General features: G+C 52.2%; 2 protein-coding genes across 3 annotated transcripts in view; both read left to right on the forward strand.

Annotated features, from left to right (window-relative positions):
* Positions 1–10,454, forward strand: part of DYM (dymeclin) — a 340,760-nt gene extending 330,306 nt beyond the window's left edge. For both annotated transcript variants that reach the window (XM_049781531.1, XM_049781532.1), the window contains one exon: positions 10,226–10,454. In XM_049781531.1, the coding sequence (XP_049637488.1) occupies positions 10,226–10,375 (150 nt within the window). In that variant the 3' untranslated portion in view covers positions 10,376–10,454. The remainder of the gene's footprint in view (positions 1–10,225) is intronic.
* Positions 6,210–13,515, forward strand: part of SMAD2 (SMAD family member 2) — a 961,241-nt gene continuing 953,935 nt past the window's right edge. The window contains exon 1 of the mRNA XM_049781559.1: positions 6,210–6,219. The gene's annotated coding sequence lies outside the window, so the exon portion shown is untranslated. The remainder of the gene's footprint in view (positions 6,220–13,515) is intronic.

A 13,515-nucleotide genomic window follows, 5' to 3' on the forward strand; every position in this document is an offset into this window, starting at 1 on the left:
GCATGCAAGGCAAAAACCCTAGCTCCATGCCATCTCTCTGGCCCCTCTTTCTTGTTTTCTGATATTATTTCTAAATATTCTGATCTCTGGGCTGCACAGAATGGTGTTTGGGGCTTATTCCTGGTTCTACACTCAGGCATCATTCCCGCCGGTGTTTGGGGAACCAGATAGGATGCTGGATATCAAACGTGGATCTGCCACGTACAAGGCAACCTCCTTACCTGCTGTACTGTCTCTCCATCCCTGAGCTCAGAGACTATGCAGTGTGCTGGAGATTGAATCTCTGGGTTAGTCATGTGTAAGGCAAGGGCCCAGCCTGCTGTACTATTTCTCCAGCCCCCTCAATTTTATTTTTTAAATGTATATTCTGCATTCTTTTTTCCCAAAATTTACCTCAAATATTAACCCCCCAAAAGTTTAATTTTTAAATGTTTCCTTTATCTGTATCTTAAATTGCAACATGTTGATTATTTAAATTTAGAATTTCTCTTAGAGATAGCCTTTAAAATGTCCTGTGAATATTTTGCAGGCACATTCCAGCCTTATTTAATTTTCATGCTTGCAGCATATGGCAAATTGAGTTATCCATGGCCAGTCCCTGAAAGTAAGTTAGGAGATAAGCGATGTATCTTTCTATAGTGAAGTATGTAAACTTGAAACAATTAGCACCCATGTTACAAGATCTCAAACTCTGCCCTCTTCGACATGGCCGTGTTTGGGAACTGCTGTAGGGCCCTGCATTACAGATGTTCCACTCACCTTTATGCTGTGATCTGGTTTGGGAGGGGTGGGCAAGATGAAAATGAAAGGGAGAGGGGAGGAGCCCCCAATTTCCCAGCTGCCTACTAACTGACCTTGAGCTTCTTCTAGGGCCATTCCATGGTCTTACTCAGACAAGACTAAGTGTGGCGCTGCCCAGATGGGCCCCGAGCCCCCTATACAGTCACACACACACACTGGGCAGTGGCTCCCTGTGGCCTGCTAGAAAGCTGCCTGAAGCCATGGGACTGGCTGCAATGCTTGGGGCACACCAGGATGCAGATTGGCACCCCCCAGCTGCAGGACAATGGACTGCTGGCAGGGAGATCAAGGTGGGCTGCTACCCATCTTTCTAGTTGTGCTTGCCAAGGAATGCACCCTGGCAGCAGGAAAGGACTTGTGCACCCACTCAATAAGGATTGATTATTCAAGATTATTTCCTCCCCAAAGACCCCAGAACAGGACTGGGATGTACAGCATCTTTTGTGCCACTGGGCCATCTCCCAGCCTTGCCCCTGAAGTTCATGCTGCCTAGGGCCCAAGAGAGAGAACACGGATAAGTCTCTTGCCCTTATGCAGTGCTGACAATGGAACTAGGGCTGGAACCCCTGTGTTATCTCCACTTCTTGGACACTTTTTAGACTATATCTATGACAGTCCCCCAGGAAGCCATCAGAGCCTATGTCCAGCCCATGCTCTGTGGCAGCTTGAAGGACGGGAGAGTCCGTGTCCTGCCTAGCTGGGCTGTGACCAGCCTTATGACCTCCACCCAGGGCCTCCTGCCCATCCTCATCTGGCAGTGGCAGTAACACCCAGGCCCTGTGGTCAGCACTCTTCTTTCCCAGGTGTCCAGCAGGCTCAGCTATGTGGGGAAGTGACTGTATCTCCAACAGGTGACACCAGCTGAGTGTGGTATGCCCAGGCCCACTTTTTCCCTCTCAAGTGTTTGGAAAGGTACACAAAAAGAGGGATCTGTGGGGCCAAAGAGATAGCATGGAGGTAAGGCGTTTGCCTTTCATGCAGAAGGTCATCAGTTTGAATCCCGGTGTCCCATATGGTCCCCCGTGCTTGCCAGGAGCAATTTCTGAGCATAGAGCCAGGAGTATCCCCTGAGCACTTCCAGGTGTGACCCAAAACCCCCCCCCCAAAAAAAAGGCAAAACAAAAAGAGGGATCTGTGTCCTTTGTTGGGGGAATTGTCATAGGCTGCCATCACCCCCTACACGCCCACCATGGCACCCCCTGGAATGTTTGTGCAGCTGTATTTTGTGTCTTTACACCATTTTCAACACCCAGATACTGGGGACTGGATTCCTCACACCACACAGTACCTCCCACTGAGCACCAGACGTGAGAAGGAGAAAATGGGGCCTTACTGGGCCACAGAGATGCACTTAGAATGTGGCACCAAACCGGCTTTGATTGGCTCAGGTGTGAGCTGGCACTTTTGGGGTTTTTTGTTTGTTTGTTTGTTTTGGTTTTTTGGGTCATGCTGGCAGTGCTCAGGGGTTACTCCTGGCTCTACACTCAGAAATCGCTCCTGGCAGGTTCAGGGGACCATATGGGATGCCGGAATTTGAACCACCGTCCTCGAGGCAAACGTTTTACCTCCATGCTATCTCTCCGGCCCCACATTTTTGTTTTTTATTCCATCTCAGATTTTCAAAGCTTTTGAAGGTCAACATACCAACTATCTTCAGACCTGCCCAGGAAGAGATGCCGTAGACAGGGCTCCCATTTCTACAGTGAGCAGAGCACAGCCCGCATGAGCTGGGGTGATGGTCCAGGCTGGAGGGTGGCCCGTGCTGTCCCAAGACCCAAGGACTGGGGCTTTGGGTCCTGGGCACAAGAGGTATTCTCAGGGTATCCCTGCCGTGTGTCCCCCGCTGTCCTGGCCTCCTTCTCTGTCCCCTCCTGCCTTCTCACCCGCCTACCCGCCCACTGGCCCTGTCTTTACTCCTTCCTGTTTTCCCTGAGAAAAGTCAGACAAACAGCTTTGATTAGTTCTTTCCGTCCGTGCTCACTGCTTATCTCCTGCCTTGAGCCTGGCAGCCGATTGCACATTTGACAGCCGATGGCTATTTTATGAGTTGGAAGGACCCACTCAGATAACATCCCGTGTGGCTCGGTCACCAAGCCCAAGTTCCGAGCTAGGTCAATAGTGCGTTTACCGACTTTGGGAAGCTCCAGTCGCATGTTTTTCCAAAATGTCTTCTTGTTCCCAAAGAAGACAGGCCTGCCTGAATTTGAAAGCGTGGGGGTTTGGTGCAGATTTATGTCTGTTTGCCGTCTTGAAGCAGTTTTCTGGGAAAGCAAATGGAGACACTTGTCATTTAAAGTATGTTTTAGGGGCCTGAGAGAGAGTACAGGAGGTTAGACACTCACCTTGCCTGCAACTCAGTCGACTGTGAACCTGGTCTGAATCCAGCACCAACTATGCTCCCTGGAGCACTACCAGGGGATCACTCCTGAGCAGACAGCCTTTGAGCACCTTGGGTATGGCCCAAAAAGAAGACACCCCAAAACTCAATAAAGTGGGCTTCAGTTAACTTGGCCATGTCTTAGATGTTAAGGGTTGTGGGGCTTAGGGCGAGGGGTGTATTCAGGGTTTACTCCTGGCTCCCTTCTCAGGATCACTCAGAAAACCATTTGTGGTGCCAAGGATCAGGATTGCCGCACACAGGGCAGAAACCCAAACCCCTGCTGTGTGGCTTTGGTCCTCCATCCCTCTGTAAGAGATTCATCTTTGTGGGAAGAGTTGTTGAATCCCTTTTGATGCTCTGGTTCTGTGGTTCAGCACATCTGAGGAATATGGCTCAAGAACATAATGTGGATCTTTCAAGATCTAGATCTGGATCCGACCTAGATCTAGTTTCTTGGCCCCAGGGTCCCACTTCCCCCACTATTCCACCTCATGTCTACATAGTTTTTTTTTTTTTGTTTTTTTTTTTGGTTTTTGGGCCACACCCGGTGACGCTCAGGGGTTACTCCTGGCTATGCACTCAGAAGTCGCTCCTGGCTTGGGGGACCATATGGGATGCCGGGGGATCGAACCGCGGTCCGTCCTAGGCTAGCGCAGGTAAGGCAGGCACCTTACCTTTAGCGCCACCGCCCGGCTTGTCTACATAGTTTTGGTGCTTCTCATATGATCCTGAAACTGTCCTTGAGTGGAATCCAGGTGAGACTGCTTCAGGCTGGATCCACCGTAGCTTGTGGAGTGTTCTGGGGTTTGCTGCTCTTTCCCTTTCTTTTGGGCTTGCTGCTTCCCAAGTTGGGCCTCATGAGGGGGAAAGAAGGTGGGGGAAGGAAGCCATTCAGTGCTTTGAGTTCACCGATGACACACGTGGGAATGTGCCGAACAGAGACCGAGATTCTGGCCCTGCTCACAAATCCCAAACGGGGCTCCAGGAAATGCACTTCTGGGGAGCACTCAGCTGGGGCCCAATATGCTCCCTGAATTCCTGAGCACTGACTCAAGAATCAGGCCACTCAATCCCGCAGCAGGCTGTTAGGCTGTTCTTTCCACTCCGGAAAGGTGACTCCTTGCAGAACTAGGTGCCTGTTCACTCACACCTCCAACCCCAAGCCTCTACTTGACTCCACTGGGATTTTCTACCCCTTGTCTCTGTGATAGACTGTGGCAAAGGCTAAAATCACCTGGACTGGGCTTGGCATGTAGCTCTAGTGCGAAGCCCCAAGTTTGAGTTCCACTAGCAGAACCCCCAAAAGAAATGAAGTCAACGTAGCCGCTCTGAACCTACACACATGCCTTCTCCTAGGGCCCCATCCCAGGCACCCCCCTTGACTGGAACCTCCGACCACCACCCCAGAACTCTGCATGACCCCACAGAGACCAGAGCTTCCTTCACATCCTTCGGGAAAGCTCCGTTCATCCACACATTAATGCAAACATCAGTTAGGTTAGCAGTCTCACGGATGTTGACTGGGCAGAGGTGGGAGTTTTGCTTCCCTGTGTCTCCCAGGATCCCTAATCTCTCCTGGTGATAGCTAGCTCCCCTGCAGCCCTACACCCCACTTCTCTCCTCCCAATGAGCCTGGTAGAGCTTAGCATGGCACCCTACCTTCCTTTCTTTCCTCTGAGCCTCAGGCATTGTCCATCACTCATTTCGATGTAGTGGGAAGGAAACCATCCCTTTAAGCACCAGAGCTACACATCTATGGGTCCAGCTGTGAGGAGGAGCATTGGGGAGACTCTGGTTCTGTTGTTCCCCCCACACACAGAGGCAAAGAGCCCTGGTAGTCAGTACCACCCCGGTACCTTGGGCCCGAATCTGGATGTCACTGTGGCTTTCCCCGCTCCCTGTGCCTGCCCAACCCCCTCTCTCCCCGGGACTCAGTAGTGGCCCTTGAGGTGGTTTGTCCTCCTGCCGTATGGCTATTGGGGTCCAAGTCGTGCTGAGCTACCTGGAGCCAAGCCAGGTGCTTGCTCGAGTTTCTGGCACTATCTGGGTGATCTTTCGGTGGAAGAGGAAAAATGTCATTGAACTCTGTGGTCATAAAGTGATTGCATTTGAGCTTCCATCTGTTCGCAAAACTTCCTGTGGTGGCCCTGCAGCGCATGGTGACTGACAGCAGACAGCCCTTAAAAGTGCCCAGCCGGCTGGGTAGGGCCCGAGTCCCCACTACCAAATCAGACCTTTACTTGTCTCGGGACCTGGCGTCCGGATGTCCCACTGTGGTGGGTTGATTCACTGGGGCTGATAAAAAGCATTCCGGCCCAGCTTGAGAGTCTAGCATTACCTCTGGCTCCAAAGCTCAAAACAACAGGCTAGTTTGTTGTCAAGCACTCTGGACTCAGACCAGACTCCAGGCTGGAGAGATGGTTTCGCTCCCGGTGCACCGCCAGGACCCAGAGCAATACTCTGGGGAAGAGAACAGGGCCCTGGCCCAAGGTGCCTACACCCTGCCCTCTGCCAGCCCCTCCTTGTTCTTCTGTTTTTTTGTTTTTGTTTTTGGATCACAACTGGCAGCGCTCAAGGGTTCCTCCTGGCTCTCTGCTCAGAAATTGCTCCTGGCAGGCTCAGGGGACCAAATGGGGTGCCAGGATTTGAACCACCGACCTTCTGCATGCAAGGCAAATGCCTTACCTCCATTGCTATCTCTCCAGCCCCGCTAGCCCCTCCTTGTCCTCCCTGGGGGCACCCCCTCACTTCCCTAGAGCTCTCGAGGGACTTCAGGCACAGCCACCCCATGTCACAGGGGGAGCCAGCATTACTGGGGTGGGGAGGGAGACCTACTTGAGCCCTGAGCTGGGGCCCCTGGCCATCAGGGAGAGTGTCCCTGTGCTCCCAGCTGGACAAGGAACCCAGAGGAGGGGACCGAGATTCGGACATGCTGACTGGGACATTTCCGAGACTGAATCGTAAGACAAAGCATGTCCCCTGATACAAGGTCAGAGCTGCAGTAGAGCCCTTGCTCTGTGTGTTTGGGGGGGAGCGAGGGCGAGGGAGAAAAGGAGAGTAACACCTGGGATTTGCTCCCAAGCACCACAAAACACCACCCCAGCAGAAAATGCATGTCCCCAGCGTCCACTTGATACTAATAAAGCCCTGTGTCTTGGCCTAGGGAGTTGGTCTTCCTGTGTTGCAACTGTTGTTTTGGGTTTGGTTTCTGGACCTCAACCAGCAATGCTCTGAACTCAGGAATCAATTCAAGAGGTGCTCAGGGGACCATATGGGATGCCGGGGTCGAACCTGGGTTGTCACATATAAGGCAAGATCCCTACCCATTGTACTGTCTCTCTGGCTTGCCAAGAGATGGTCTCTGCAATGTGCAGGAGGCCCGTTCATATGGTCCCCTGAACATCATGGGTGTGGCCTCAAAGCCACACACACAAAGAAGGCTTTCTCTCTTTTTCTCAGATTTGGAAGTCTTGTCGCCAGAGCAATAGCATAGCGGGTAGGGCGTTTGCCTTGCACACAGCCAACCCAAGTTTGATGCCCAGCATCCCATATGATCCCCCGAGTCTGCCAAGAGTAATTTCTGAGTGCAGAGTCAGGAGTAACCCCTGAGCACTGCCAGGTGTGGCTCAACCCGCCCCCAATAAAAAATGGGGGCACAGCGGCGTTTGCCTTGCAAACAGCCGACCAGGACCTAAGGTGGTTGGTTCGAATCCCGGTGTCCCATATGGTCCCCCGTGCCTGCCAGGAGCTATTTCTGAGCAGACAGCCAGGAGTAACCCCTGAGCACCGCCGGGTGTGGCCCAAAAACCAAAAAAAAAAAAAATGTTTATGTTTTTTAAAAGATCCCAACCCTTCTTTTTTTTAATTAAAGCACCATGATTTACAAAGTTATTCATATTTGGCTCCATACCATGTTCTAGCACTGCCACCACCGCAGGCACCTTTTAAGTTCAGTTGTTGAAGTTTGGATCCCTTGTTTTCTGTGTCATTCACTCTGGAGAGAACTTTTCAGAAAGTCTGTTAAGCCTTTGCTGGTTGTTGGCCACAGTTGAACCTACTGCTGGTAGGTGGGCAAGGGTCTGCATCCCCTCCCTGTCACGGACACTCAGTGGGTGGAAGAGGAGGGTCCGCATCCCCCTTTATCATGGGCACTCATTTGGGAGATTTGAGGAGCATCCAGGTCCCCTCCCCATCATGGGCATTCAGTAGTGGCTGTTGGCCTTTCTGGCTTTCTAATCTACCCTACACATCTTTCTGGGCTTCTTCAGGCTGGTGGAAAGTGCCTAACAGCAACCTGAAAAACATAGTTAGCAGCTCACTTATTTTCAGAGAGCCAGGGAAACAGCTCCTCCAACCCAGTACAGGCACCATGGGCACCATATGGGTACTCGGAGCGGCTGCAAAGGGTGCCACTTACTTCTAGCTATGCAAGACCATCCCTGCCATATGGCCAATGGCACCATGGCCAGGGGCAGTGCCCCAGGGCCGGGTACACCCAGTGTCTTGACTTGATGTGGGCTAGTTTGAGGGCCACAGTCAGAGGCATCCCAGTCTGTGCAGTGCCAGGGATGAAGCCCAGGTGTCTCGCCTGCACAGCCTGTTTTCTGGTTCTTTGAGTCCTCTCCCTAAGTTCATGTGCTGTTTTTTTTTTGTTTTTTTTTTTTTGGGGGGGGGTTGGGTTTTGGTTTTTGGGTCACACCCAGTAGTGCTCAGGGGTTACTCCTGGCTCTACATTCAGAAATCACTCTGGCAGGCTCTAGGAACCATATGGGATGCCGGGATTCCAACCACCGTCCTTCTGCATGCAAGGCAAATGCCCAACCTCCATGCTATCTCTCTGGCCCGCTCATGTGCTGTTTTAAAAAGCCTACTTTAGTTTTTTTTCTGGTTGGAGAAGTCAAGTTTAGCCACTGAGAGACAGAGTCTTTGTGGGTGGGAGGGTGGTTGCAATATGTTTTCTAGAGCCAGAATGAGGAGGGACCTTTCTCACATCTGCTGTGTCTGATCTGAGAGTGTCTGGCCTGCTACATTTTGGTGGCGGTAGGGGGTGTAGTGGAAGGGCCTTGAAACATACGCGATTGCACAGGGGCTTTCGCTGCACTCAAGAATCATAGGGATTCGAACCCTGGTCTACCGCATGCACAGTGACCTGCCTGCTGTACAACTAGCCACTCTGACCCAAACGTGTTACTCTTTCCGACTGAATCATGTGAATTTCTCCCAAGCCAAGAGGGCAAAGCTGCGTAGTGTCAGCCCACCAGGGGGGACTTCGGACTGGGTTTCGGTAACCTGGCTGGAAAGATTCTATCCACAAGTCTAGGTTTGCTGTTTTCCCTCCCCTCTAGATCTCCCCCCCAACCCTGGCCCCATCTTGCCTGATGTTACATGCAGGGCTAGCTCCCTTCCAACTATCACTCCAGCACCCTGATGTCACTTTTCTGGGTCTTATTGTTTCTTTGTTTTGGGCCACACCCAGCGGTGCTCAAAAGTTGTTCCTGGCTCTTCATTCGGAAATTACTCCTTTTGGGCTTGGAGAATGCCAGGTATAGAACCTGAGTGGGTCGAGTGCAAGCTACCTCCCCACTCCGCTTTCTCTCCAGTGTCACTTTCCAAACTGACTTTCTACCCAGTGCGTGCATGTGTGCATGTGTGTACACGCAAGTGTACCTCCCTGTGACTCCTCCCATCCTTCCCTGTATTTCCGACCATTACTGTCCTCATAAGTCAGGCTTGCTTGCCTTCACCCCACCCCAAATCTCTATCTATTGTGGAACGTACCCCCATAGTCCCTCCTCAGCCTGTGGCAGCTCTTGTCTCTGTGCTCCCACCATCAGCCTGCCCCCTCCTCCCTCAGGCTCTGGAGAAGCTCATCCTTCCAGGATCGGTCCAGGGCTGCCTCATTATTGCTGCTGGTTCTTGGTGTCTAGCCCCACTCACCCCCGAGATCTCCCCAAGATAGGAACCATGTAGCCAGGAACCTCTTGTCACAGGGCCCTGTGCCCACAGTGCCTGCCTGGCCTGAGTTGCCGACCAGCTCATGGAAGGAGTCTAAGATGGGCAGGAAGGACAGTGGAGGGAAGCAATGGACCAAGCACTGCCCTATGCTGCATGAGACAGGCCTATGACCGAAAAGGCTGTGCTTGCCCCTGGGGGCCAGTGGCCTCAAGGACTCACCTGGGCCAGGGAAGAAAGAGGCCCATGACCTCCCCATACATCCAGGCAGACTTCTCAGATACCAGGAGACTGAGGCCAGCATAGAGCTGACAGCCAGTCGTAGGACAGATGTAAGGGAGCCCCAATGTCTTAGCCAGGCTCAGGACCCCTCAGCAGATCAGGGGCTGTCAGAGAAGCTCAAGAGGCCTCGCCTGTCCTGGTCAGGGCCTGCACTAGTCACAGCCTCCTATCTTCAGCACACAGCCCCCCAGTGTGACACTCACCAACTAGGATGCCTGGGGACCTGCCCATGGGGACTTGAGCTCATTCAGCCCTTGGGGGGTTCCACTCCTGCTCTCACACCAGGTGGCCCAGTGTGGTGTACCCCAAGACCCACCCATATCTGGGAGGAGTTTTGGGAACCGGATTATAGGTGTAACTACCTGCAAGACCTCCCATTTCTGGGAGGGGTCTGGAAAAGGATAGATAACCTCTGAGCCAGGGGATTCGGGCCTTTTGCCGTTTCTCTCTTGGCCCGGCTTGGCTTCCTGGCTTTTGGATCTTTGGGCCGCATGGAGCCCAAAGGGAAGATGGCTAACAGGAGATAAGATGCAGGGCTAGCAAAATATAGCTGTGCTTAAAAGGTTGACATAGGCCACACACCTGTGGTGGCAAGGGCATGAATAAAGATGATTCTTCCTGATGGCTGCGTGTGAGTGAGTAATTTCACCTGGGCCTGGAACTCGCCGGCTGCATGGAGGTTGCAGAGCCACGTGGGCTGGATGGCATCCTCCACCATCCAGCCCCATCGTTAATTATTTAATGCAACAGCCCAGGCCAATTTGCCCTGAACCTAGAGAACCTAATGCACCTCGTTTCTTTCTCTTGCAGAAGTTCCCAGAGCTGAAATTCAAGTATGTGGAGGAGGAGCAGCCCGAGGAGTTCTTCATCCCCTACGTGTGGTCCCTGGTCTACCACTCAGCTGTGGGCCTCTACTGGAACCCACAGAACATCCAGCTTTTCACTATGGATGCCGACTAGGCCCAGCCAATGGACAACCGGTGTTTCTTGCTAGCTAGTTTCTGGGTGGCATTCGTCAGGGGAGAGGCCGTGCACATTCACGGAGAGCCCACATGTGTTCCCTGCACACCCTCCGGGGCCCAGAGCCCTGGTGCCCATGGTCATAGGTGACTCAGTTAAGGTGGTCATGCAAAGGGGGGGAGGGGGGAGATAGCAAATATTAATAAATGTGAAAACTTCATGTTCCACATGCAGTTTCTTTGCAAACCTAAAAGCTCCAACCTAACAAAAGCTCAGAAAACTCACGCCTCATCATGCCTCCCTGACCCTTTTTGCCTTTTTTTTTTTTTTTTTGGCATGTTCAAAAAAAATTTTTTTTTACTTTAGTGTATTGCATGCTTGTGTTTTTCCATCAACACTAATTGATCAGCGTGAGAAGCAAGTGAGAGGGTTATGGAGGGGTTGAGGCATGTTCACCATGGTGGGGTACAAGGGGTGTATTCGGGCCCCCTGAATGAAGCCTAGCCTCCCCTCTTGATGTGTCCTTGGAGTTATAGCCAGAATGAAATTGGAAGCGAGCACAAATTAAGTTCATCTCCTCCGTGTGCATCAATGGAAGTGAAAAGCTGCATTTGGAAATCAGAATCTTTCCCTGCCACCCAGACACTGGGGAGAGAGAAGGCTGGTCTGCCTGACTCCATGGGCACACGAGGTGGAAAATGTTTTCCTCTTCATTCCGGATTTCTTGATAACTTAGAAGCCCTGGATGAGCTACATGTTTGGTCCCTGCACTGGAGAAGGACACTTCGGGGACCAGAAGGTACTTCTGGTGGAAGCAGAGTAAACCCCTCACAGCCATGCATGCCCAGCTCTCCTCTGGGCCCCTTTGCAGTCTCACTTCACTGCTTCTGTGCTGGATTTGCTCTGCATGCAGAGGACACTGTGGTCAGACAGGGTCAGAACTAGCCCCTCCTGTGCCTGCCTCCCTCTGGACCATCGTGTCCCCCTGAGATGGCCTCTCTGGAAAGGCTGCATAGTCACATATCCAACGCATCTACCAATACGTCAGTTGCATCCTCCTGCAGCAGATCCAGGACTGCCCCTGACAGGCACCAAGACCAGAGCTCCTTCCTACAGAAGGGCCAGTGCTGGGGCCAGACTAGGCAGGCAGGTGCCACCTCTGCCTGTCTGTCTGGGCAATCTTTCCTCTAATGATTGGGCCTGTGAGTCCTCTGAGGTCCCTTGAAAAGTGCAGGGACGGCACTTTCACTCTGGCTGGTGACTGTGAAATGACCAATGCCATCTCTCCCCTTCGTGACCAACTCAGCATCTGCAGAGCCTCTGCACCTTCTGTTTCTAACAGGCAAAAGGCTGAGCTTTCCTCTGAAGTGTTGACTTGTGCCTTTCTTGAAACCAAACACACCAAGTTTCCTCCAGCTGAGCCTCTAGCAGCCCCAGGGACCATCCTCATGAGGCTGAGCCTGGCAGTGATGGGGTGGTGGCCGGGGTAATCTGTTCTTGTGGCGGGAGGCGAGTGGATCCTTGGAGGACTGGGCACAGAGGGCTGAGGGTGCCTTGACGGAGGGAAAGCACAGCCTCTTCCTAGGGTCCTTGCTTCCACAAGGTGCCTCCCTCCTACTCCATCTTCATCTCCTCTCCCCACCAACCCCATTTCCCCATTTACACACTGGAGAAGCTCAGCTATGGTCCCAGCAGAGGTGCCCAGCGGTCATCACCCTGACACCCCAGCTCTACCCCACTGCCAAGACCCTTAATTGGTGCAGAAGAGGAATTACATGGCAGTAAACACATTGAAAGTGGTACACGTTGAGGTCCAGAGCAGTAGCACAGTAGGAAGAGCATTTACCTTGCACATAGACAACCTGGGTTCCAACCTCAGCATCCTATATAGTAGTCCGAGTCTGCCAGGAGTGGTTCCTGCGTACAGAGTCAGGAGTAATTGCTGCCAGATGTAGCCCCCCCAAAAAAAGACAAAATGGCCTGTGTAAATTGGAGGGTCACAGTCCCCACTGTGCTATCACTCAGGCCCCATAAAGTGTCCTATGCAGATTGCAATGTGTGTTGTGAGGAATGATTTGCTTCCGCTTTTATTTCCCAGCAAGTCCTGCTACACGTGGCGTGAGCCAAGCCAGGGCCTCAAACGTTTGCCTGGGAGGAGAGCAAAAAGTTGCATAATCACCCACCTGAAACTCCAGACAGGCAAGGATGGAGCTTTCTAGAGATGGAGATGAGGCACGACACAGAAGTTCGGGCCCCTCAGCCTCAGAAAAATAGACGTTCTTACAGAAACTAAAGATGACGGATGCGGTGTCTTCAGGCCTGACGATGCCTTAGCAACCTACACAGAAAGGCTCAATTTGCACGCAATTTGGGAAAATCTTACTGTCAAAGCCCTATAAGAGAATTAGCTCTGGGGCTGGAGAGAGAGCACAGTGGTAGAGCATTTGTCTTGCATGTGGCCAACGCAGGACAGACAGTGCTTTGATTCCCAGCATCCTATATGGTTCCCCTAGCCTGCCAGGGGGACACACAACTTTTTTTGTGCTTTTTTTGTTCGTTTTGTTTTTTTGGGCCACACCCGGTGACCCTCAGGGGTTACTCCTGGCTATGCGCTCAGAAATCGTTCCTGGCTTGGGGGACCATATGGGACGCCAGGGGCTAGTGCCAGCAAGGCAGACAGACACCTTACCACTCCACGCCACTGCTCTAGCCCTCCAGGAGCTATTTTGTTTTGTTTTGGGGTCACATCTGCAGTACTCTGGGATTACTCTTGGCTCTACACTCAGAAATCACTCCTGGCAGGCTCGGAGACTATATGGGCTGCCAGGATTCAAACCACTGTCCTACATGCAAGGCAAACACCCTGCCTCCATGCTATCTCTCTGGCCCTCCCAGGAGCTATTTCTTTTTTTTTTCTTTTTTTTTTCTTTTTCTTTTTTTTTGGTTTTTGGACCACACCTGTTTGACGCTCAGGGGTTACTCCTGGCTATGTGCTCAGAAATCGCCTCTGGCTTGGGGGGACCATATGGGATACTGGGGGAACAGCAGTCTGTCCTATGCTAGCGCTTGCAAGGTAGACACCTTACCTCTAGCGCCACCTTCCCAGCCCCCCAGGAGCTATTTCTAAGTTCAGAGCCAGG

This window comes from Suncus etruscus, chromosome 10 (assembly GCF_024139225.1).
Source record: "Suncus etruscus isolate mSunEtr1 chromosome 10, mSunEtr1.pri.cur, whole genome shotgun sequence".
NCBI classification, from domain to species: domain Eukaryota; kingdom Metazoa; phylum Chordata; class Mammalia; order Eulipotyphla; family Soricidae; genus Suncus; species Suncus etruscus.